Source organism: Lemur catta, chromosome 2 (assembly GCF_020740605.2).
Source record: "Lemur catta isolate mLemCat1 chromosome 2, mLemCat1.pri, whole genome shotgun sequence".
NCBI lineage: Eukaryota > Metazoa > Chordata > Mammalia > Primates > Lemuridae > Lemur > Lemur catta.
Genome location: NC_059129.1, coordinates 10,219,189 through 10,245,189, shown reverse-complemented (window position 1 = coordinate 10,245,189; position 26,001 = coordinate 10,219,189). Strand labels below are relative to the sequence as shown.

The window sequence follows — 26,001 nt, the reverse complement described above, 5'->3', positions numbered from 1 at the left end:
GGTCGGGGTGGGCAGCACTGGCCTGGAGTCTGGCAGCCTGTGGGTGGCCCAGGCCCCGCTCCGCCAACGCCAGCCAGCACCAGCGCTGTGACCTTTTCCAGCCAGCCTCTATCTCTTCATCCGGAAACAGGGAGGACACTGGCAACCCTGCAAGGCATGAGACCAGGATGTACAAACACCGAGGTGTCCCCAGACCCACAGTGCCACCAGTGTCTCTGGCAGGTCATGAGTGTTAAACAGATAAAACCAGGGAGCCCTGGGGCCTGACGAGCAAACTCGTGGAGGAAGAAAAACACTCTCCTTTCTCTTCACATCCCTTAGGTGGCTCCATGGCTCAGTGCCTGCGTCGGGCTGGGGGACTTAAGCATGGCTAGCAGATTATACTGGGCAATGCAGATTTTTTTTTGTTTTTTAAAACAACCAGTTTTTCTACAGATAGAGGTTTTATCTGTATAAAAAAATCTTTATTTCAAGTAATTTCTTCAAACTTTCAGGTGCAAAGTTTGAGTAAAATCTTCACTCAAAGATACAAAGCGTTAATGAATGGTTCATGAAGTCACAAAAGAACACTTTGGATGCAAGCGTATCTCTGGCCAGTCTCCAGAGAGATGCCATCTCACACCTGCTGTTGTCACACTGGAAGGAAATGAAAGGCCATAGTTCATCTCGTGCCATAATTAGAATCACAGCGCTTGGTGCGATTACACTTGCTGTTTTATACATCAGGACAGGACAATGAATATTATACAGTGTGAGGTCAACTTACAAAATGTTTCCTTGAACAAAAAGGACTATCCTGGAATTTATTTTACAGATTAAATCCTTAGAAACAAAACAAAACAAACCCTAAAACAAGTTTTAAGTAGCACTGAGGCAGCTGATGGGAATTAGCCCCAAGGAACGCCTCACATCCCACTCATCTCTGTGCCCAGAGACAGGGATCCAGACATTCAGTGATTACAAAAACAACAACAACAACAACAACAACAACAACAACAAAACCCCAGAGACTGCAAGTCTAACCACCATTCTAGTCTCAAACTGAATCCTTTTAGAGGCTTTACTCCGAAACCTAGCAACTCTTCAATGAGACAGAATTGTTGATTGAATTCTGGGTTCTCCTCTGTACTTTTTATGTGAAACTGTCTATGCCTATGACAAAATTTTATCCTTGTTTTCCTAAACTTGACTTATAGGCCTGGCCCCAACAAGCCTGTTCCCAGGCGCTGGGAGCCCCTGTCAGTTCCTGAGGTTGCAGCAGGGGGCCGCCGATGTGGTGGCCTTCTGATGTCGCCCATACCGCATCCTCTGGGGACTCTGAGTCTTGCTGGCTGTCATGGACTGAGCCTCCCCAGTCCCTGTGAGGAAGGTGGCCGGGTGGAAGGGCTGCTCCTGTGTCGGCCAAGCAGACTGTCCTCCCCGCGCTGGGCTGTCAGTCCCTGCTGCCATGCGGACACAGGCAGAGGGTGAGGAGGACCCGGCTGGAGCCTTTGACATGCAAAGCAGCACCTTGCTTTGCTAGGGGTAGAAAGTAGGAAGTCCGCTCCCTGCCTCAGCCCTCCTAAGCATCAAAGCTCTGAGGTCAGGGAGACCCGAAGAGCCTCTCGGAGCCTGGGCGGCGCCAGTCACAACACCTGGGTTTCCAGCCGTCGGACTTCCTTGACCACGAGATCGATGTTAATAATTGGGTTAAAGTACAGGGCCCAGTAAAACAGACAGTTGCAGACAAACTGAGGAATGAGGGGCCAGAACATGGCCACAAAAAGCCCCTGTGTCGATACTTTCCAGAAATGGCTCCACATCCTCTGCGGCACAGTCCTGAGAAAAGAAGAGAAGCGGCTCAGAGGCAGAGCTGGGGAGGCCTTTCCAACGCCGCCGCCCCAGTGCATAGACCTTTTCCCACCCATAGGCCTTCTCCCACCGCCTCGACTGTGGCTGCCCGCGCTGCAAAGACCTTGTCTCTGTCCCCAGGGCCCGAGAAAGCTTTGCCTGACCAACCCATCTTCGACTCCGAGGACGCAGCCTAGAGGCGCCTCCTCGGGCACTATGGCCTGGGCCCCTTGCCCAGCGAGGCCTCGCTGTTCCAGCCCCCACCCCACCTACACTTTTTTTTTTTTTGAGACAGAGTCTCACTCTGTTGCCCGGGCTAGAGTAAGTGCCGTGGCGTCAGCCTAGCTCACAGCAACCTCAAACTCCTGGGCTTAAGCGATCCTCCTGCCTCAGCCTCCCGAGTAGCTGGGACTACAGGCATGCACCACCATGCCCGGCTAATTTTTTCTATATATATTTTAGTTGGCCAGCTAATTTCTTTCTATTTTTAGTAGAGACGGGGTCTCGCTCTTGCTCAGGCTGGTCTCGAACTCCTGACCTTGAGCGATCCACCCGCCTCGGCCTCCCAGAGTGCTAGGATTACAGGCGTGAGCCACCGCGCCCGGCCATACACCTCTTTTTTAACATACAGATTTTTCTCTACTAGGCCACGGGCTCTCAGAGACTGTCTTCTTTACCAGAAGATCTGCCGTGTCCAGCGAGAGCCAGGGGCACAGTGAGGGCACAGACATGCCCGTTCTGGGCATGAATAAATGAGTCTGCTGAATCAAAACAAATGAGGAGGCTTCTGTCAGGTTCTCAGAACTATTTATAAGGCTGTGAGTCACAGGATGTCAAGAGGAAAGGCTGCTGGTGTGGTGGCAGTGTTATCTGCTCAACTGCCATCCCCTTCTAGAAACAGCTTCTAAGTTTTCCTTCGAGGATTCTCCCTCCCTTATTCTTTTCCATGTGGTCTGGGTAGAGCCAAAGGGAGCCCCTGGCTGTGGGGTGAGCCCAGGCCTCGAGCCTGGCCAAGGACAGCCTTGCACACCCTGGCACGGAGCCATGGGTTTATGGGGCACGTGACCCAGGCTGGGCCAATCAGAAAAAGGCATGTGTGTCCTGAGACCCTTACAAGTGCTACGGGGAAAGAAGTGCTTTCTTTCCACCAGGTTTGCTAAGCTGCTCAGATGGAAGCCTGGCATGGCCAAAGCCCCCACATGAAGAGAGCTGCCTGAGGCTGGACACAGGAGAGAACAGCGCCATGAGAGGGAGAGAAAGAGTCGGTCCTAATGACAGTATTTGGCTCTCTGGGTCCAGCCACACTGAAGCCTGGACTAGGCATTTCCTTTTTAGTAAAACCAGTTTAGGTTCTTTTCTGTCACTTGCAACCAAGAGTCCTGAGTCAGATTGTCTAGTCTAATGTGCTCATTTTATGCATTCATCAGAGAAGTTATTACTGTCCTAGATGGTGGCAGGTCAGGATTAGAACTCAGGACTACTGAATTCCCCATCAGATCTCTTTATGCTCTGCCATACTGCCATTTTCCATAAAGGACCCTTTTCCTCTCACTTGCTTACTCCTTGATCATTAAAATCCTTTGCTGCCTGCCCCCTAAATTAAATGGTATATTATCACACAGCAATAAGATGTAGGGAAACACTTTAACAACGAGCACCGTGAAATGTTCCCCTTTTCAACCACAAGGTAACTTTCCTATTCTCTGCTGAAGTGCTATTTCTCAAACCAGAGACTGAGGAGTCTCGGTAGACAGAGGATTTATTTCCTTTTCGAGTTTGAGAAATACTTCAAAGAGGGTCTTTCTCTGACTTGGTATTTCCTTCCCAGCCCCTGTTGCTCCAACCATCTCTGAAATACAAACACACTTACTTCAGTTCGCTTCTTGACCAGATTCTCCAAAAGGAGAATAATTCCAGGACTGAGAGCAACATGGCATTGACGATGAGAAACCGTGACGTCCAGTAATGGACCTCCAGCCAGTCCCAAGCAAATTCAGCAATCAGCTGGTACGGAAGGAAGGAGTATTTGACAAGGAATTCTCTCCACTGCTTCCACGTGGGCTCCCTAAGATCCTTGAAAAAGAACACACAGACACAAAAAATAATGAGGACCAACTTTTACACAAGATGCTGTGATCATCCCAGTGAGTTTTACATTTATTAAAATATCCTGCAATCTAAAATGAAATTTCCATCCATCATCTCATCTTATAATAATTAATCTTAAATTAGATAAATGTTATTTAAAAAGTTGGAATTGGAATGCTTGCCACATAATTGTGGAAGCTCAGAAGCAAAAATCTAAGCATGAGGTATGAATAATGGGATTGGAATGAATTTAAATTAACCAGAGTTTTATTACTTATTATTTATTATTAACCATCACTGCATGGGCAGCTCAAGCTATTCCCTAAATTCAACATCTTACAATGATGACAGTTTGTGAGGAAATGGCACACATACTCCCTTCGAAAAAAGTAATTTTTTTGTGGTGGTGGTGGGGGAAGCTTTTCAATTACAGATATTAGCAAATAAAAATGTTAACCTGATGAATAGCAGAGGCTGCTGGGGCTTGTTAAAATGGAAAGGTCAGGGTCTCTGCACCCCTGGTCTGGCGAGGCAAGTAACGACTAGAAACTGGGTGACTAAGAGGCGCACTGAACAAGGGGCTAATTAGCAGGCTTTAAACTGCATTCAAGGCTGAAGTCAGTTAGGCAGTTATTTAACTATATTGTTTAAAAAGAGTCTTTGGAGATTTAGAAATTCCATTTTAATATTCATAGGTATGGATATGAGATTCCTACATCCATGTGACTGTTTGATACAAACAGGTCAGAAGGACTGGCCCCAAGAGTAGCAAAACAAAGGTTATTATGCTCAAATGACCTAGTAGACACAGAGAAATCACCCCCAGTGAATGTGGTCCACCGACAACTCTGAAGGAACCCACGGGTCAAACTGGAGAAAGGCGCCCATGGTGGATGACCACCGTGCGAACAGCCTTGTGCCAGCTGACGAGCTGGACACGGATGAGCACGAACCCTGCCGTGGCAGGACAAGTAGTCGTGCTTTGGGAGTCCTGTTAAGAGACAGATTACCAAACTGGAAGGCCCATAAATCTAATCCTCTAGGGCAATCTGGACCCATCTTCTTTTATAACAAAAAAATTTTTTTCTTTTTTTAACATTTCAAGTCCAGAGGGTGGCCCCTCTTGCCATGTAATGCAGGAAACAAAACGGGCGTCTAGGAGTGGGGAAGGTCACACTGTATTTTCTTCTGCAGGGGGCTCTCTCTGCAAAATTCACATGAAGGCTGGCTGTTGTCTGCTGTCCCGTGACAGGCTACGGCCACGTCTCCATTTCCACACCACACTGAGGGACAGTCGAGTAATTCCACTGAAGGCACTCTGCAGACCTACCAGGAGCTTGGTGATGATGGCCTCCCCAGAGCTGTCTTCCTGCAGAGGGCAGATGGTGTGGATGAAGGGCAGGAAGGTGTCTGTGTAGTCAAACAGGTACAGGTACAGCAGACCAAGTCTGGGGGAGCTCTTGAGGGCATACAGCAAGAAGAGGGACCTGCCTGGGTTCACGGCCTGCAGAGGACGACGGAAGCACAGGGCCACGTTACAACTGTGGCAGCTAGCTCCCCATCACCCTCCTTCCAATCTCCCGCTTTCTGCCGGCCCCCTCTTTGCATGGTGTGCACAAATAATGCATGAACGAATAGCAAGAAGAGGCCAAGTGATCCATATGCTAGGCTACATTCTGCAAATCAGGTGTGGGGAGCAGGTGAAGGGGTACAGATGAAGTAAGGACGGCCATGAGTGGGTAACCACTGAAACTGACTATGAGTGCACTCGCCCCTCTGTTTTTGTATATATCTCAAATTTTTTATGGTAAAAGATTTAAATAAGAAAGATCCAACTTGTGAAATGACTGATTCCAGGCCTGGGGCAGGAAACGTATAAGAGTAACTTGAACACCTTGACAAATGAGAAAGGAAAAACTATCAAAGACTAATGAGGTCATGTCAAAAGGACTCACTAGCAAGTATGTTATACCTCAAATCAAAAGTTAAAGTTTAAAAAATGGACTCAAAATAAGGTGAGGAGGCTCCTGCTCAAAAAAGGACAATTTGAGCATCAATCACAATAATAACTAAAGCATACTGAAACCCATCAAGAATGTTAAAATCTTCAGCTAACGATCCTAAAGAAAGTAAGTGGCCACCTTCAGAGGATCATAGGGAACAATACCATTTTCCTGAAACTGATAAATAAAGGGAAAGAATCAAGCGATTAACCTGCCTTTCCCGTATAGACTGTACTCAGGGTGATTACATGATGACGGAAAAGCCCCTGTTTTTAAGATTTATTTCAGCTAATAAGTGAAGAAGGAATGAGAAAATTACATCACCATTTTGCAACCCCTAATGAACCAATTGATCTAAACAATGATCACAGTGGCTGCTGCCGTCAGAAAAAGGGAGACCATTGGATGTTATGAGCCTCTTACTGGAAGAAAACAGCAGCACCTAGGAAATAGCCTTGCCAAAACATCAAACCTGAACCAAAGCAAGTCTCTAGATCTAACTGCTAGACTCCCTGGTATGCGGGGGACAGAGGGACTGCTAGGGATAGCGCAGAGACAACAGCAAAATTCCAAAATGTGCAAAAACTCTACAGGACAAAATGATCTGGTTTCTTCAACAAATAATCATGGGGTAACAAAAAGAGGGAGGGAGACTCCAGAAACTAAAAGAGACTTAAGAGACATAACAGCCAAATGTAGACCTTGTTTCAATCCTGATTGCAACAAACTACCTGTTAAAAAAAAGAAGTGGGAAATTTGAAAACTGACAAATTATTTGATAACATCCAAGGATTATTTTTAACTTGGGGGGAGTACAATGGTGGTATTGTAATTGTGTCTTTTGAAAATCTTCACTTTTTAAGCCGGGTGTGGTGGCATGCACCTGTAGTCCCAGCTAATTGGGAGGCTGAAGCAGAAGGATCACTTGAGCCCAGGAGTTTGAGAGACCAGCCTGGGCAACATAATGAGACCCCATGTAAAAAAAAAATAGTCTTTACCTTTTAGAGATTCATGCTGAAATATTTACCTAAGAAAAATATGGTAGCTCAGTTTCAAAATGATCACAGGTAACAGTAGGTGGGGGAATTAATGAAATAGATGTGGCCACCAGTTGCCGTTGCGGGTATGGGTAGATGGCAGTTTTGCACTAAAGGAACACAGGTCCCAGAAACAAAGCCTGATTGTGTCCAGCCAGATCACGGTAAATATAAGAGAAAGGGAGATGACCAGGTCACGTGTGTAGGTCTGGTGTCAGTGTGAGTGCTGAACCAGAAAGGTCCAACTCTCAGTGACTTCCCATCAGATAAGGAGGAAAAAACCAACCACCCAGTGATGTGACTATGATGGCGGCACCACATGGGGGAGCTGCCTCCTTCATGGGGCTGACAGACCCGGCATTCAGGAGCAGCTGCGTAGGGACACGGGAGTCTTTCGACTAACTGTCAAGTGCTGCCCTCAGGGAGGGGCTGGGTAGCACGAGAGGGACTGGGTAGCACGAAGAGCCGAAGAAGCTGACTCATGATAAGATTCTTCTCACATTCCCATTTGTTCTGCTTAATATTGAAGATTACAAGATGACTTGTACATATTTTAAATAAGGGGTGATTGCTGAATACAAGACTCAGAAGTGTTCTGGCAGATTTTTCTTTTTTTTTAAGAGACAGGGGCCAGGCGCGGTGGCTCACGCCTGTAATCCTAGCATTCTGGGGGGCCAAGGCGGGAGGATTGCTCGAGGTCAGGAGTTCGAGACCAGCCTGAGCAAGAGCGAGACCCTGTCTCTACTAAAAATAGAAGGAAATTATATGGAAAACTAAAAATATATACAGAAAAAATTAGCTGGGCATGGTGGCGCATGCTTGTAGTCCCAGCGACTCGGGAGGCTGAGGCAGGAGGATCACTTGAGCCCAGGAGTTTGAGGTTGCTGTGAGCTAGGCTGACGCCATGGAACTCTAGTCAGGGCAACAGAGTGAGACTCTGTCTCAAAAAAAAAAAAAAGAGAGAGAGATAGGGTCTCACTACGTTGCCCAGGCTCAAGCGATCCTCCTGCCTCAGCCTCTTATATGGCTGGGACTACAGGAACATGCCACTGTGTCCGGCCACATTCTGCCACATATTAAAAACCACCATGGAACTAATATTGGCTACAAAAAGTCCAGAGTTTGACTGCATTAACAAAATAATTTATGATAAAAAAGAAGGATTTTTTTAAATATTAAAAAACAAACAACAACACAAAAAACAATGAATCTACCTCAGGAGCCCCACATCATTTCTTCAAAAAATTTGAACTAGTTTTTAAAGTAATACGTGTACAAAGTAAACAAACATCTTTTCAAGTGGCCCAGAGATATAGTAACTGACAAATAAAATTCTCCATTCCATCTAAGTCTCATTTCCTGGATAAAACCACTGGTAACCCTTCCTGTATCCTTCCAGAAATTTTCTATGCATATGCAAATACATAGATACATAAAAATTGATATGTTTTCTAATATGCTTTTCTTTATTTTCAGTTACCAATACATCTTGGGCATCCTTCCTTATGAGCACACAGTCGCCCCTCCTTTGTCAATGCTTGCCTGATGGGTGTGCCTTATTGATCTAACCTGTTCCTGATGATGGGCACTCAGGTTGTTTTCCATGTGCTGCTATTATCAACAATGCCGCAGTGAAACAACTTGTTTAATGACTTTTCGAGAATCAAACCTTCCGTTTTCACAATGACCCGATGAGGTCATTTACCAAGGAGGAAACAGGCACAAAGAGGCCCAGGTACTTGCTCCTGTTCCCACAGCCAGTGTGTCCTGGAGGAGCCCAGGCAGGTGGGCGCCAGAGCCTTGCTGCTGACTGAGGCGCTATGCTGCCTCTGCTCTGAGTGCAGAGAAGTGAAGGGTGCAAGTGTTCAAGTGCCGCCCTCCTCCTATTATTAAACGTTCTCATCCTCGACAGTATAATAGGTGAAAAAAATGACATTTGGTTGTTTCAGTTTGCGCTTGTTTAATTACGAGAGCACTTTCCCCCCTACATTTATTAGTTATTTGTATTTATTTCTCTCCATGATGTCTTTTTTAGGGCATAAGTCTGTGTATTTCAGATATTCTATAACTGATAAAAATACAGTATTTGCTTTACAGTACAATAGTCATTAAATCCTCTCTGTGAAGGAGAAGCAGCTGGTACAGGTAATTGAAGATCAATTTCTCAGATCTAGTAAAGCTGAAGACATGCGTTACTTGTGACCTAGTAACTCCACTTTTCTGTAATACGAAGAAACTTTTACATATGAGCATACGAACTTCCCAAGAATGTTCACAGCAGCACTGTTTCTTTTTATTTATTTATTTATTTTGAGACACAGTCTCACTCTGTTGCCCATGGCGTCAGCCTAGCTCACAGCAACCTCAAACTCCTGGGCTTAAGCGATCCTCTTGCCTCAGCCTCCCGAGTAGCTGGGACTACGGGAGTGCACCACCACACCCAGCTAATTTTTACTATTTTTAGTAGAGACCGGGTCTTACTCTTGCTCAGGCTGGTCTCAAACTCCTGAGCTCAAGCGATCCTCCCACCTCAGCCTGCCAGGGTGCTAGCATTACAGGCGTGAGCCACCGCGCCCGGCCAGCAGCACTGTTTCTAACAGCAAAAATGAAAACCCTCTCAGTGTCCATCAACAGGAAAACACACACACTGTCATATACTCATGCAATGGAATACTGAACAAAACAGTGAACTGTTGCCACATATAAAAGCTACGTGCAGAAGGGTATGTTTAATTCATTGAGGCCTCATAAATTAAGGGTAAAAGCCTGTAGGACAATGCTCCTATTGATTGCGGACACACACCCACAGGACAAGTAGGAAAACAGGCCCAGGAAGGAAGCACAGCACCAGCCGCAGGAACATGGTTACCTTTGGAGAGGGAGGGGTACTCGGGGGTTTCAATTCTACCTGTGATGCTTTCTTTCTTAAGCAGTGGGCATGCAGATGACTGCTAAGTTGTCTTCCATACTTTTCTCACTTAAAAAAATAAAGAGTTTACCTTATATTCCCAGAGATTTTGGGGGGGCTTCACGCCTAAGGCTTTGACACGTTCTAGCTCCATGAGGATAGCCCTTCTGTGGCTGCTGTTTTCTATGGTATACGGTGCCCTTGAAAATTCTTCCTCTGTCAAGGTTAAAAGCAATCTGTGGAGGGGCGGGGAGTAGGAGGAGATTTCTTTTGAGATTATATATTACAAGCAAACTTTCCACATTCAGAGTTCTACCTTATTGATTAAATACTTTAGGCTTGAAGTTAAGGTGAGACATTTAATATGTGTAATGACATTAATAACAGCAAATAATTGAATTGCTTACTATTTGCCAGTGACTCCCTGCAAATGCTTTCCATAAATCATCACTGATCCATTTAATAGTTCTGCACGGAGGGTGGCCTTATGCCCCTTTAGGGGATCAGATAACTGGCTCAGAGAAATAAGGTGACGTGCCCAAGGCACACCCAGGTCAGTTTTGTTCCTAAGCCTTTGATTTTCCAGTTACACACTCTGATCTCTCACATATTATTCTATTGTTATAAGTGTGTATATATAGAAAAAAATTAGAAGGAAATCAAATAAAACATTATAACATTAAGAGTCGTTGGCTGGGCGCAGTGGCTCACGCCTGTAATCCTAGCCCTCTGGGAGGCCAAGGTGGGTGGATCGCTCGAGGTCAGGAGTTCGAGACTAGCCTGACCAAGAGCGAGACCCCGTCTGTACTAAAAATAGAAAGAAATTATCTGGCCAACTAAAAATATATATATAAAAAATTAGCCGGGCATGGTGGCGCATGCCTGTAGTCCCAGCTACTCGGGAGGCTGAGGCAGGAGGATCGCTTGAGCCCAGGAGTTTGAGGTTGTTGTGAGCTAGGCTGATGCCACAGCACTCTAGCCTGGGCAACAGAGCAAGACTCTGCCTAAAAAAAAAAAAAAAGTTGTTTTGGGGTAGTGATTTAATTTAACAAAAAATTGCCGGAGACTCATCTGCTCTCCTCATCAGAAAACAGTGATTTGCCATTAAAAATGTCACCATATGCTGGCGGAAGCAGAGGAGAGAGCGGCAGGCACACACAACCACTGGCGGAGGAGGGTAAATTTATGGTCCTTTTGTGGATACTTTGATAATATTTATTCAGGCTGTACAGAGCTATTCCCTTTGACTCAGCAATTCCAGTTCCAGTAATTTATCCTCTGGGAGACAGTTATGCAAAAATACACTGTAATAATGAGGTAGAGAATTTTCTAGAGCATAATTCTGGGAGGTGAATTTCTATGAAAAACATATTAAAGTGGGAATATTTCTCTTCCCCAAAGGAGAGCTCAGAGGAGGGGAGAAGTGACTGGAGTGGGAAGGGTGGCAGCTGGGCAGCCCCGAAATGAGTGGATCTCATGTCTAAAATAAGCGACTTAGCCTGAGCAAGAGCGAGACTCCATCTCTACTAAAAATAGAAATAAAAATTATCTGGACAACTAAAAATATATATAGAAAAAATTAGCCGGGCATGGTGGCGCATGCCTGTAGTCCCAGCTACTCGGGAGGCTGAGGCAGGAGGATCGCTTAAGCCCAGGAGTTTGAGGTTGCTGTGAGCTAGGCTGACGCCACGGCACTCACTCTAGCTCGGGCAACAAAGTGAGACTCTGTCTCAAAAAAAAAAAAAAAAAAAAAAGTGACTTAGAGTGGCTGCTCCCATCACTGCGTGGTGTTCTATGTGACACCTCCACTCAGGGGACTGCTATATAAATAAATATTATATTCATATATATACACACATGTATACATATAAACAGTCTGTCTAGTACAATAGTATTTTCAGTTTGAATTAAAAATAATACATTGATATATTATAAATAGGATTATAAAGATATGTCACTTTCAATATCATACAGTTCCATATTATTTTAAAAAAGCAAATATGTTAGTTTTATAATCAGAAGGCAACAAAGAAATTAAAATTTCATTGATATAACTGCTATTGAAAATACTTTGACAGTCAAAATAGAGTTACATATGACCCAGCCAGCCATTCCACTCTATTACTGAAAACACATGTCCAAGCAAAAACTTGCACGTGAATGGTCATAGCAGTATTATTCATCATAGCCAAAAAATGGAATGAACCCAAATGTCCATCAACTGATGAATGAATAAAATGTAGCATACCCACACAACAGTCATAAAAAGAGTGAAGTCCTGATACATGCTACATCATGGGTGAACCTTGAAAAAATTACGTGAAGCGAAAAAGCCAGCCACAAAGGCCACGTATTGTATGATTTCATTTATGTGAAATGTCCAGAATAGGCAAATCCATAGAGACAGGAAGTAGAATGGCATTTGCCCGGGGCTGAGGGGGAAATGATGATTGACTACTGAAGGGTAACAGCTTTCCTGGGGAGTGATGAAAATGTTCTAAAACTAGATGGTGATGGTTGTACATATTAAAAACCATTCATTATATACTTCAAATGGGTGAATTTTATAGTATGTGGATTATGTCTCAATATAGCCATTTTAAAAAATGTCCATGGTGTCAGAAGACTTTGTTCCTCACCTTCCATTTACTCTTTCAGATAAAAACCTGTCCCTGTAGAGAGAGGCCCAAGGGCCCAGCTGCTCCAGCCAGAGGACAACTTCTTCTGCTGTCCATTTGGCCACAGCCTTGTGGACCAGGAGATCATGCTCAGATTCCCTGCTGCTCCAGTGATACACAAGCAGGACCACCTGGGGAAAAGTGACAGGGACCTTAAGCATGGAGAGCTCAGAGAAGCCCATTTCTAAATATGCTAGTGTGGGGCAGGGAAGGGAAAAGGCTGAGCTCAAAGGGAATGATGCTGAGTGTGTACATGGAAGCAGGGCGGTGCCACTGCTATGGAGAACTGGGGAGCACAACTATCCTTGGAACATCTCTCTGACTGCTGGGCAGTGAGGGAACAGAGGCCAGAAAGGGACTCATTGCAGAGCACCTGGGAGCAGCTGCACCCTTGACTCCATCAACTTGGTCAACATAACTGACTCATGTGCTTTTTCTATTGAAAAAACATTTAGATTTTTGTAGCATAGAACTTAAAAAGAAAATAAGCCTCTACATTGGAAGTTAGTGGTGCATACTTAAGATTGACTCATCAAGGCAGACATGGTCTTGAATTCACGTCCTATCACCTTTCTGCACCTGTTTCCTTAGCTCTATAGGAATAATAATAATGGTGACTGCTGCATAGGTTGTCAGAAGGATTAAATAGGATAAAGCTAACATTTACTGGGTGTTAACTATTATGTGGTCTACTTGAGTAAGCAACATTCCTGGAGAAATCATACAACCCAGCAGATTTCAATGTAGGCAGTGAATTACATGCAGTCATGTCATCAATTGTTTAAGCGATTTTAACAGCAATGACTTCAGTGGAAAACAGCGGTAGGGGGGTCCGGGCTGGGGTGCACAGAGATATAGCAATAGACTTACTGCCACACCAGTTAAAGCTGTGAGCACTCCGGAAAAGAATCCCCCTCCTCTCTGCCGATTTACTTGGCCTGTGTTGGGAGCTAAAGGAATCTGATCATTCCCATATTTTTGAAAGGCTGCAAGACTTTGGATTATGTCATTATTCTGCTGAATGTCTTCAAGTCTCATTCTAATCGCATCAGGAAATAACTTTTCAATGGCATCCCTATGGAGAACAGAGAAAAAAATCACAAGATAGTTGTTTGACTAAATATACTAATACTTACAACATTTAGAGGCCAAAATAAAACTAATAGTCAACATTTAATGATATACAGATACCCTAAGTGAATTGACAAGAATATCTGTTATAGTCCTGTTGGTAAAAGCAAAAAATTAGAAACAATCTCATGTCCACTATTAGGGAAAGAGTTAAATAAAGTATGGTATATTCATTCAATGGAGTACCACATAGTTTTCAATGAATTCACTGGATCAGTATATGTCAAGATAGATATATTTTAGATACACATATTGTTGAATGAAAATAGTAAACTGCAGAACCATACAGAGAGTATGCCACTGACTGAGAAAATACTTGCATTTTCTGTTGGCACATCTACGTTTAAAAGTATTTTTTAAAATCTTAAAGAAGTGACAACTAAGTCATAAGTGAAATTACTCAGGGGAAAAGGAAGGAAGGAAGGATTCTAACATGGAGAAAGAGGGATGAAAGAGGTCTTGCTTTATCAGTAATGTTCCAAAATTTTAAAAAGAATAAACAATGATAATATATAAAAGATATATTGCTTAGGTTATTAAAATTAGTTTATAAAAAGGGAAAAAAAGTAAAATTCAGTCATAACAGAAAGGCCAACCATCAGGTTATACTGTAGGGCCGTTTTCATTTTCAATTATATACCATCAGAGACCCCTCCTTCAAGTTCAGATTAACCTTCAGGTAAAGCAAGTCTGACAGGTAAGAGCAAACTGCAAACACATCTCCTGCGAAAAAGAGAATGTTGGGTTAATGGTTTCATGGAACTTTCTGGTACTCTTGATGATCGAGAAGGCTGCACACATTGCTAAGGCAATAGAAGAGGGGACAAGGATTTACGCCTCAAAGACCTTAGAGCACATTGTGACCATAAGGAAGCAGAAAAGAAAGATAGTCTGTGTGATGCTATGCATGAGAAACTATTAACGTGATAACTGGAACAGAGTTTATAAAAAGATTTTGAAAATCAGTATCAAATCAGTTATTCAGAATTATACAGTTATACCATCTTCTCTATTAGACCTAAGGTGTTCTCAGTAAATATTAATACAAATCAATAAAAAGTATTATATATCATCAGATTACAAGCAATGGTCTGATAACTAAAATTGATTTTTTTCTGTCACTTATAATAATCTTAGCACTTGGGAGGCCGAGGCGGGAGGATTGCTTGAGCCTAGGAGTTTGAAGTTAGAGTGAGCTATGATCAAGCCACTGCACTCTAGCCCAGGTGACAGATGGAAATCTTGTCTCAAAAAACAAACAAACAAACAAACAAAAACAATAAATTGTGGTCACCAATGAGGAAGGGAGTCTGGATTTTTCAGGTCCCCCCCCCTTCTTTTTTTGATGCTCAGGTCCTTGAGCCCCTAATTCATATTCAAGCAGATGCAGAGTGACCACCCCGGAGGTGAGCTCTGAATCTGCAGCCTTTTCAAACACTGCCACTTCCACTAAGAGAGAACACATTGTACGAGCTGCTACGGATGTGAGCTGAGCATTACCTGAGGAGAATGTTGACTTTGGGGAAACCTTCCCACCTTTCTCTGCATTCCGGACACTCTGTTTTCTTTGAAGACACCCACCATAAAGCTAGGCAGTGCCGGCAGAAGCTGTGCCCACAGTTCAGGGTGGTGGGGTTAACCAGGATGTCGTAGCAGCAGTGGCAAGAAAATTCGCTAACGGAAATCTGAGGCCCGGTGCTTTGGAGAGGGTCATCTTTCTCGAGGCCCATCACGTTCAGATCATTTTTCTGAGGCTCCTCCATCTCTTAGCAAATTCTGGGATCCACAGATATAAAAAAGTTCAGACTTGAAAACCGCTGCAAAGCATCATTAATCTAGGAAGAATAAAAAAAAGACAGCAATAGGACAAATAGTTGTTTGAAGAGAAGAGTAGTTAATACAATAATATCACCATTCTATCGAAGCTCTCATTTTTAAATGTGACAAATTCAGTTTATAAAAGTCTACATTCCATAAGCTAAATAATCATCATTGAATTTCTTTCTGGTCTATTCATTATACTTTTCAAAGTTAGTAAAGCAAAATGGTATACTGGAAATTTCAACAGATTTGGGGGTTGGGGATAGAGAATTCTGGATCCTTCCCTTTCACTAACTTCCTTTGAAATTTCTCTGGTCTCAGTGTTTGCAATTAAATTTCTACAGTCCTTTCTAGCTGTATGATTTTAAAATAACCCAGCTTCTTGGTTTGGTAAAATGTCTGGGGCTGACAACAACAGATACACTTCATGTAAATAACTCCTTTGGTCCACACAAATAATTCCCATTAGGGAATCTGATTTCAGAGGCGCTAACAGAAGCAATTCCAAGAAGTGAGTGAAGCCTTGTTTTCTGGTGCCCTGTGCCAGGCCAACTCCTCCATGACTCAATATACCTTTTCCCCCTAAATCAACCCAAACGTGCACATCATGTCCTATGGATCTGGCCAGTTTGGTGCTACAGAAACATGCTAACGTCATTAATACACAAATGGTGAAGAACCATTCTCTTCTCATTCTCATCCGGGTCTTAGGAGATTTTTTAAATGGAGAGGCAGTATGACAGAGAAGACCCTGGAGTTAGAAACTCAACTCCCCAACTCACTAGCTCTATGACCGTGCAGAAGTTACTTGAGCTCTGAGCCTGGTTTCCTCGACTGTGAAACGGTGGTAACAGTACATAAACCTCAAGGGCGTCTTGTGAGGATTAGAGACAGTGAAGGAAAGTGGCTACAATGATGAATGGTGTCAATAGGTGCCAAAGAAATGATTATTCACGCTATTTCTGGTGTTATTATAAGAGTCTCCCAATCTCACTACTGTGAAGGAAAAGAAAGGAAATCACCCTCCGCCACCCACACCAGCCATGCAGAGCAGGGCTCATGCTTTATGCTTTGCACGCATGTGGTTAAGAACACAGGTACCAGTGCTGGGTGGCCTGGGTTCTTACCCAACCTCAGCCACTTGCTAGCTGTGCGTCTCGGCTTCCTCATGTACAAATGCGGGTATTCGGAGTATTCCCCCATTGGGAGGTTTGCACAGTTCAGTAAGAGAATGTAAGTATGGTGCCTAGTACAGAGCCTGGCATATGGTTTATTTAAAGATAAACCATAAATGGCAGCAATTTACTGATTTTAAAAATCAACGGTAAGAGATTTTTACCACATTTTATAGGGTGCAAAATTTTACATATAGCATGAAAACACTATAAATAAGTAAACCAGTAAATAGAAACTAGAAAGAAAGATAAGGGTTAGCAGTAGATATGTTTGGAAGGGGAAGATCATGGGTAATTTTTGCCTTCATTTTTAGTTTTCTATATTTACTAAGTTTTTAATGAAAACGTGTGACTTTATAATAATTGTAAAAAATACAAAAATTGTAAAACTGTGTGTGTGTGTGTGTGTGTGTGTGTGTGTGTGTCTGTGTATGGTATTCCTTTTGGCCAAATACTGGTGGGAGGTCTTCAACTCAGAAAATAAATACAACTAAAATTTAAATTTGGTGTTAAAAGTAGACTAGAGGTTCCTTATCCAGCACTAAAAACATAATTAAAGATAAAATATAAATTTAGAAAATAAATGTAATGAACAAACGTATTCAAAGTAAACGATGATGGTAAAGAGAACAACCTTCTGTACAGGCCCATTAATAACTCTTCTTTTTTGAAGAGAAAGAGTTTAAATAAATGTTCTCAACAGATTCCAGATTATTTCCAGTAATCAATCATATTTGCTCATTGTTTATATGTTTAGGAACATTTAAAATGTTTCTAAGTGCTTTCCTTTGGGCAGCTTCTTCAAATTGCTAAGGAAGTAGGAAAGCTTATGTAGGATTTTGAAAAAAGAATCCTTTTGATAAAGTAGTGCCTTTATTCCACTAATATTCATGAAACAACTACCACGTGGAGGGCATTATGGTAGGAAATAATAATCAAACCATGAATATTTATTGGGCATCTCCTCTGAGCTGGGCATAGAGCTCTTGATCATACCTGGATTCAATGTTAGAGGAAAGATACAGAGCTCTGGGTGAGGGCTATGCAAGGGCTGGGCCTGGCTGGGGAAATGTCCTCATGTTTTCACTGAGAGCAGGCGTGACACAGCTGGAGATGAGGCCTGAGACAGGGTCTCGAGTGCCAGGTTGAGGAGAGGCAGGCAGATCGGAGATGGGTGCACAGAAACGTTTCAGAGGTGATGAGACCAGCAGAGCTGGGCTTGTGGATACAAATCTCACCAGGAAGGAGGGATAGACTGGGAGCAGGGAGAGCAATTAGGGACAAGTTAGAAATGAGATGTTATTACTTCTGGGACTAAGGTGGCAAACATGAAAATGTGAAGAAAGGGATAAATCTGAGAGGTGCTAAGGAAATAATTTACGGGCTCTAGTGACTAGAGAGAAAGAATGATCAAAGATGTTGGCTAGGTTTCAGAACAAGGCCAGAAAAGCTGTACTCCTGATAAAAATGAGGTCATTGTAAACAAATAGTGAATTTTAGAAATGTGGGGTTTGAGGTAGTAAGACTTCCAAGTAGAAATGTCTAGTGGAGAGCTGGAGACACAAAACTATAGTTGGGAATAAGAATGAAGCTAAATGTATGGATTTCAAAGTCGTTGCAGAAAATTACAAATAATGTATTTTGAAATTAATTTCTCACAAATTAGCCTTTTAAAAACTAGAATATACCAGCAGTTCCTTGCCTATGAGATCTGCAATTTTATTTCTCATGCGAGAAAACAAATCATCACACGCTAATGTTAAAGGTTATTTTGCAAAGGTGAGGTGACCTTAATTAACTTTGTTTTGTAACTGCCTTTAACAAATTAGAAACTGCACTGACTTTGATAACTTCTTCGGAGTTGTGCTTGTTTCATTTTACCCTAAATTCAAAAGGTGGAAGCTAACAGAGAAATGGTACACATTCTTAAACAAATTCAGTGGATCATTTCTGTTACTTCTGTATCTATTTGGGTTATGTCCACCAATTAAAGAAAGCAGTACTTTTAGAGGATGAAAGTGCCTCTTCAGTGGTAACAATCTAGCTCAGACACTAAAGTTACAAGCTGTGCTGTTGGGACTTGGGTAAATATACCCACCCCATTAAAGGCCTCTTTGAGAAGGTCTGAGCATGTTTACAGCTGTTCTTGCAGCAGGTTGGAGCCCCGAGAAGCTACTGGCCAGTTCCTTTCTGAGTTCCTTCCCAAGTGAGCACGTGTTAGAAGACTCTCGGCTACTGTTCTTTTCACCTGTTTCCCCCTTGTGTCAAAGGCCTTGAAGACGACAGGTGGGGATGGGGGCAGGATGGAGTGGGGGGAGGAGAATCGTTTTATTATCACCCCCAGTGCTCTGTTCACATGGATACACTTCTGTTTATGAAATTACAAGTGTTAATTACCTAGTTCAAAACCAAGGGGAAGAATGCATGAGCTTGGGGAAATCAACAAACCAGCAAACAGTAACAAGTCCATGGCAGGGCCTAGTGGCTCATGCTTATAATCCCAGCACTTTGGGAGGCTGAGGGAGAAGGATCGCTTGAGGCTAGGAGTTTGAGACTAGCCTGGGCAACACAGTGAGACCCCCCCCATCTCTACTCCCCCTCCTCCCACAAAAAAATCAGCCGGGTGTGGTGGCATGCCTACAGTCCCAGCTACTCGGGATGGTGAGGCAGGAGGACCCCTTGAGCCCTGTGAGTTTGAGGTTGCAGTGAGCTATGATGACCACTACACTCTGTCCTACCTCAAAAAAAAAAAAAAAAAAGTTTAAAATGATAGGCTAAACAGTACAGCAAAACTTCAGGAGTTCCCACAGGTACTGAGTCAGTCTCAAGAGCTGTTTCTGAACAAAAGTTGGGTTTTCAACTGAAACTCAAGAGAAGTGCCTGAGGTCTGAATTCCACATCAAGCTGGAGTGTGTGCACGGTACGTGCATTTCCCTGCAAGGCAGTCTAGAGTTTTTACCAGGCTCTCAGAGGGGACCAAGACCCGGAGGAGGTTAAGAACTACTATTTATCCACTGGGATAAAAGGTTCTTAATAGAACACACCCCTCTGCCTCTTGCAGTGGTTTTCACAAGCCAGGTGAGCCCGGCCACAGTGACGGAGCTTTATCATCATGGGCACCCATCTTCCTTGTCCCGGGCCAGTCACCACCAGCAGCCACCGGCCTACTAAGGCAACATCTACCCCGCAGGCAGGCTTTCTTTCATGTGGTGTTTTTTCTTTTCCTTTTAAATTGAATTTGGTGCCAGCATTTAAAAAAAAATCTAATTTTACATAAAATCCTAGATTTCTAGCTTCTCTTAAAAATATATATATATATCAGACCTGGCAACACTGGGATCTAATTTTTCACCTGCAGTCTGCTCTGGTCCTCTCCCACCTGTTCTCAGTTTTGTTACCTGCCTCACCTCTGAGTTCTCATCCCTTGTCCCATGATGTGATGTCTTCTGAGTCTATTGAAGGGTGTACTGTTAGCCTTAGGCTAGTCAGCTTTTGGAGTTGTCAGCTTATAGCTTTCCTATCTTTATTTTTGAGATAGGGTCTCGGTCTGTCACCCCAGCTAGAGTGCAGTGGCATCATCATAGCTCACTGTAACCTCCAACTTCTGGGCTCAAGTGATTCTCCTGTCTCAGCCTCCAGAGTAGCTGGCACTATAGGCACATGACCACACCCAGCTAATTTGTTTTCTATTTTTTGTAGAGACAGGGTCTTACTGTCTTGTTCAGGCTGGTCTTGAACTCCTGGCTTCAAGTGATCCTCCCACCTGGCCTCCCAAAGTGCTGGGATTACAGGTGTGAGCCACCACACTGCCAGCTTTCTTTACTCTTGATGTGCTGTCAGGTTGTCATCTATTGTTGCTGGCACAACTGATAGGAAACAATTATAATCTCTGATGATCTGGGCAATTCCAAGATATTTAATCAACATGACCTTTTCTATGTTTGCCCAAGAAGACATCCCTAACTGATCTACTACAGTAATCTGAAAATCCGTGAAAGAACAGAAAGGGCTGGGATACACGCAATCTCCCAATAATGCTACGTAACTAAAGAACCCAGCAGGAACTTGGCTATTCCTCCCTTGGAAGGAAGTTGTTTGTCTGACTGGGTGAGTGCTTACCTATGGATTTATCTAGAAGGCTACTATCCAGGAGGTGATGGCCCTACTGTTACCTGTTTCCTTCTTTAGTCACACCCAACTAATATTTATTAGGAAACTCAATTAATACAATAATTTTTATTGCATTTATCCAAGACAAATGCATTAATTCTGAGTTTAAGTAGCTAGCTTATAAAGATCTCACTATATAATGACTGACTCTTAAGAAACTGTAATTTTTAAACTGCTTGCCTGAGCAGTATATGATTATGGTTCTACCTCTTTATTCAACATACATCTATTTTGACTGTATTTTGCCTAATATTTTAGGAATCTTTCTAAGGGCTAATTTATTGGGGTTCCAGCCTGAAAAATATGATTCTAATCATTTCTTAGCAAGGATATTCAGTGTAAGAATAGAAAGATCTTGGCTTTTTTGGGCTTGTGGTTAGGCTATTTCCTTTCATTGCATAATACCTGACAACAAAGAATAATCAAACTGCTAACATTTACTGAGCCTTTGTGATGTGAAACCCACAAAGATCCTATGGGATAAGTATTACTAGCATCTCCATTTCAGAGATGAGAAAATGGAGGCCTAATTAGTAAACGGCAGAGCCAGGTTTTAAATCATGGTCTGACTTAAAGCCTGTCTTCATAACACTTCATTAGCCCAGTAAAGTAATCAATAACAGTTATCAGTTCAAAGGACTGATTGACTCTTTTATCATCTTGGCTACATCACAGAGCTGCTACTGCACAGCTGAGAAAAACAAATGGGAGAAAACAAACTAGAATGTGACAACACTGCATTCTGGAACATCAACTCCAGCTGGCAGCTGCTAGAGTGAGTATGCTGTTCTCTGCAGAAATTTTACAATAGAACCAGGCAGGTTCTGTGAAGTGGGAGTTGAGAAAAAGGAAAAAAAAAATGAAAAACAGGGGTAGGGATGGGTGAGGAAACCCCTAGCTCTGGCACCCCAGATCCACTCCTGGGGACAAACACTGGCAGAACACTACAGACATTATTAAATGTCCAAAGTGTGTCCACCTATTTATGGTGACTATGAAATCAAAATAAATGTGCCCAAATGTAAACAAGGCAAGGGTCAGAAATGGCAATAAGGACAGAATATTATGTGTTCTTCCTGCAGGTGGCAAAAACTGGCTCTTCCATTCATATGAGTAGCATTTCTAGTTGCTTACTGTGTAAAACCTTGTGTTTTTCTGACTCCAGATAGATTTTCTTTCTGGAGAGGGTCAGAAATCAGTAGGGCAAATGCCGTGGGCTCCTTTGGGTGTTGACTTGCTGCCTAAACTTTGTAGCCCCATGATTTGTTGTCTTGCGTGGTAGTGTTGGGCAAGATGAGGGCAGGCTGAGAAAGAGATCCTGGCTCTCTCAGAGCTTGTCCTCTTTCATTTCTGTTATGTGTCCTATATTCAAGAACCTATCCTGTACTAAACCCTGTAGATGTTCAACAACTCAGAAAGCTATGAAAAGCTGCTGGAGGTTACTAAGTAACCCATACTTTAGCTATTGGTTTTAAAATATCCTGTATGACTCCTATTATAAACTAATATGTCCTTTTCAGATTCAGCTCACTCTCACACTTTTTACACACTACTGTTTTGGTCATGTCTTTGCTTCTTACATCAAATCCTGAGCTCCCTGAGGTCAGAAACCAAGCCACTAAATTTTATCACCATACCTCAGAGTGACCTGCACAAAGCTGAACTCTAGGTATTTGCAGATGAAAACCAAATCAACAAATATTTGACTCCTTCACCAAAATCACCTGGTAAACTTCAACCAGGATGTCTGGGAGAGAGGCTCAAGAATGTACATTTTAAACAAGCCCTTCAGGAGATTTTTATGCACACACAAGTTTGGGAACCAGAGAAACAGTGAGCTGTTACATACAAATAAACACTAACATGCCTAAATATATATCTCAGAAAAGGTATGAATGTGTGTGAACAAAAAAAGTTTAAATGACACTTTCAATTCGCTTCTTGCCAATCCCTCCTCTCTCCATTGCCTGAAACATCCTCCTAGAACAAAATTCTGACCAAGCCCCTCGTTTTCTCAAAAGTTACCTACTATAAGAAAATAAAGCCCAGAGTTGAAAGCTGGCCATTGAATTTTTATGGCCCTTAGCAATCAACATAATTTTTTAACTTAGAGCACAAACTATGGAGCGAGAATGAATGAATTAAAATCCCAGCTCCACCAATTATTAGCTGCATGACGTCCGGAGAGAGTCACTTAACCTTTCTGTGCCTCTGTTGCTTCACCTGTAAAACGGGGATATTAATAGTACACACCTGATAGGGTTGTTGAAAGGATTAGATGAATTTAATATATGCTCAGCATTCAGAACAGTGCCTAGCACACAGTAAGTGCCATGTAAGTGCTAGTTATTAGTATTATTGTGATTGTTCCCTACTACTCCTCTAGTCACACAGGAGACTACACGATAGTCTCATCTATTAATTCCTGCTCCTTGGGCATATTTTCACATCCTCACGTTGTTCTCTCCATCTGTAACACAGCTTCACAATATTTCTGGGTCAAAAGTATCCAACTGACAAGATCCAAATCAACGGTCACTTGAAAGTCTAAATCTTTCCTGCCTCTGTGCATTAGTGTAACTTTTATTTGTGTAAGTTTCTCATCTCCTGGACTGCAATTTCTCTGTGGAGGATGGTAGAGTTGGAACAGTATGGATTTTTGAGTGAGACTGATTCCTAGGCCTACGAAAGGAATAGAGAAAAAAAGAAACAAAACAAAAAAAGACTGAGACTGATCTGGGTTCCAAACCTGGTCACCATTTATTCTCCCTGAGTCTCATAGCCTCAACAGCCTTCAAAGGGCTGTTGCGAGGTTTAAATGACAAACTCTATGCATAGATACTCAAAAATTTGTTGTATGGTAGACTGGTACTATTAGAATTATTTAACGGTGGCATTTACTGAGTGGTGGCTGTGTAATTAGTGCCAGTGCCAAACGCTGTTGGCACTCACCTGTAAAATGGGGATATTAAAAAAAAAAAAAAGACAAAAGTGTCCTGGAGAAGTACAGTTTTTCAATCAAGTTTATGGAGATACACAGGGAAATGCAAAGCACATCGGTCAGGATACACCCAGGGTGTCTGTTTACAAAGCATCAGTGACAGGAACAAACAAAACAACCCTATCAGCACGTGCAGTCTGCGCTGCCTCTGGGGTGTGCCCTGGGTAGAGAGCAAAGCTCCTTTCCTATTGGCCTTTCAGAGCGTGACATCAAGACCACCCCCAAGGGCCAACCAATGAGCTTCAGCGGGGAGGGCAGCACGGCGACAGTTGAGAGCGTGACAGCCTCTCGGCTATCACTTCACCAAAGTTGGGGGGCTGCCTTCTGCCCAGCCAAATATCCTCAGATAGACATAACCTGACTCCCATTTGCCTCCCCCTCTTTTAATAAAAGAAAACTCCTTTGTGCACAAGTTCGGATTTCTGGGCAGTGAGGCTCGGAATCAGAAGAGCCCAGCCCAAGCGTGACTTTGGGGTTTCCCTTTCTCCTTCCTGCGCTTCCGTTACCCTATTTTAAAAAGGGGCAATAATCACTCCGCCTTGGGGCAGGAAGGGGCCTCACTAACTAGACTTCAAGCTCAGCCTGGCGGCTATCAGGAACCTGATCAATTCTGGTTGAGCTGCTGCAGGCTGTGGCAGGCACTCCTGGCGGGCAGGCGCCCCGTTGTCCCCCTCCAAAGTGTATGGAAGCGACGCCTCCTCCATCCCGCCCTAGGGAGCCCCTGGAGCGAGCGGATCTGACCCTGACACCCCCAAGAAGACGCAGGCGAGGCCCAGCGACCGGCCTCGCCGACGTGGGGCCCTCGAGAAGGGATGGGGCAGTTGGCCAAGCTGGGATCCGCACCCCGCGGCCAGGACTGATGCGGATCAGGACCCTGGCCTGGGCGAGGAAAAGGCCCGCGCGTCTCCTCCAACCCCGCCAAGGGGACCGGCCAAGGGGATTCCGGCTCCGTCTTGCACATCACGCACCGAAATCATGCCTGGGCCGCTCCCTCACCACCCCCCACCGTGCTGTGGCTTACCATTTCACTCGTCCCGGGACCAACCCGGCCGTCGCCCCCCGCCCAGACCCCCGGAGAAGCGGAGAAAGAGGCAGAGGCTTCACTTCCGGAAGTAACTTGGGACAGACTGCGGAGGAGACTGCCCCCCAGCCCGCGACCATAGAGAGGCCGCAGTCGTTTCCCAATCCCCTTAACCCCTCGACCTCCCCGCTGCCTAGAGCGGCCACTCCCCGGTGGAGGCAGTCGGCGCATGCGTACTACCGCCGGTCCCGCCCCTTCCTTTTCGCCGACCAAAGGCTAGCACCCAGGTGTTATGCCCCGGGGCGACCGAGAGTGTCTGCGTGTGTTCCTCCTAGGAGGCTGTTTCTGTACCTGGAGGATACAACTTTACCCAGAAATTAAAACTAATATTATAAGACCGCACTGTATTCACCACAGTTTTTTGTTTTTTTGCATTCACATCTTGTGCAGAAAATCACAGGACCGTGGCTAAAAAGTACCATTAGTTAAGAAGGATCCATCCGTCGCAGTGGCTCACGCCTGTAATCCCAGTACTTTGGGAGGCTAAGAGTGAGAGGATCTCTTGAGCCGAGGGGTTCGAGACCAGCCTGAGCAACATAGCGAGACCCCCATCTCTACAAAAGATTAAAAAAAAAAATTAGCCGGGCGTGGTGGCTCGTGCCTGTAGTCCCAGCTACTGGGGAAGCTGAGAATGACTTGAGGCCAGGAGTTTCAGGTTGCAGTGAGCTGTGATGAGGCCACTGCACCCTAGCTCCAGAAACAGAGTGAGAATCTGCCTCAAGAAAAAAAGAAATCAGAATTAAAATGATCTTATCACCATTCCCCCCCCTCCAAGCAAGTTGGTCTTTTGAGAACTCATGCTGATTATCTGTTTTAAATCGCTGGCCTGGAGATTGCTAAAGTGCTAATTTGAGATGACATATTCTTTTCTACCTATCAAATTGGCCAAGATTAAAAATATTGGTAATCATTTTACCAGTCTCCCTAAGCCCAGGCAGTGTATGAACTCAAGTTTCTGGAGGATAATCTGGCAATAAGAATAAGCATTTTTTAAAGTTGTGGTAGAAGATACATAAAATTTACCATTTTAACTATTTTTAAGTATACTACAGTTCAGTGGCATTAAGTATATTTACAT

At 43.6% G+C, this 26,001-nt stretch overlaps 1 protein-coding gene across 2 annotated transcripts; it reads right to left on the bottom strand.

Annotated features, from left to right (window-relative positions):
- Positions 1-438: 438 nt before the first annotated feature.
- BFAR (bifunctional apoptosis regulator) lies at positions 439-25,073 on the bottom strand. Of its 2 annotated transcripts, none has more exons than XM_045542637.1 (8): positions 24,864-25,073; positions 15,176-15,510; positions 13,415-13,619; positions 12,506-12,675; positions 9,958-10,102; positions 5,249-5,422; positions 3,701-3,903; positions 439-1,818 (listed from the first exon to the last, which is right to left on the bottom strand). In XM_045542637.1, the coding sequence occupies exons 2-8, from the start codon at positions 15,436-15,438 to the stop codon at positions 1,626-1,628; spliced, it is 1,353 nt and encodes a 450-aa protein (XP_045398593.1). In that variant the 5' UTR covers positions 15,439-15,510; positions 24,864-25,073; the 3' UTR covers positions 439-1,625. The 2 variants fall into 2 exon arrangements, with proteins under 2 accessions (XP_045398593.1, XP_045398594.1); XM_045542638.1 differs by having other exon boundaries at positions 15,212-15,510; positions 24,864-25,034.
- Positions 25,074-26,001: the final 928 nt, after the last annotated feature.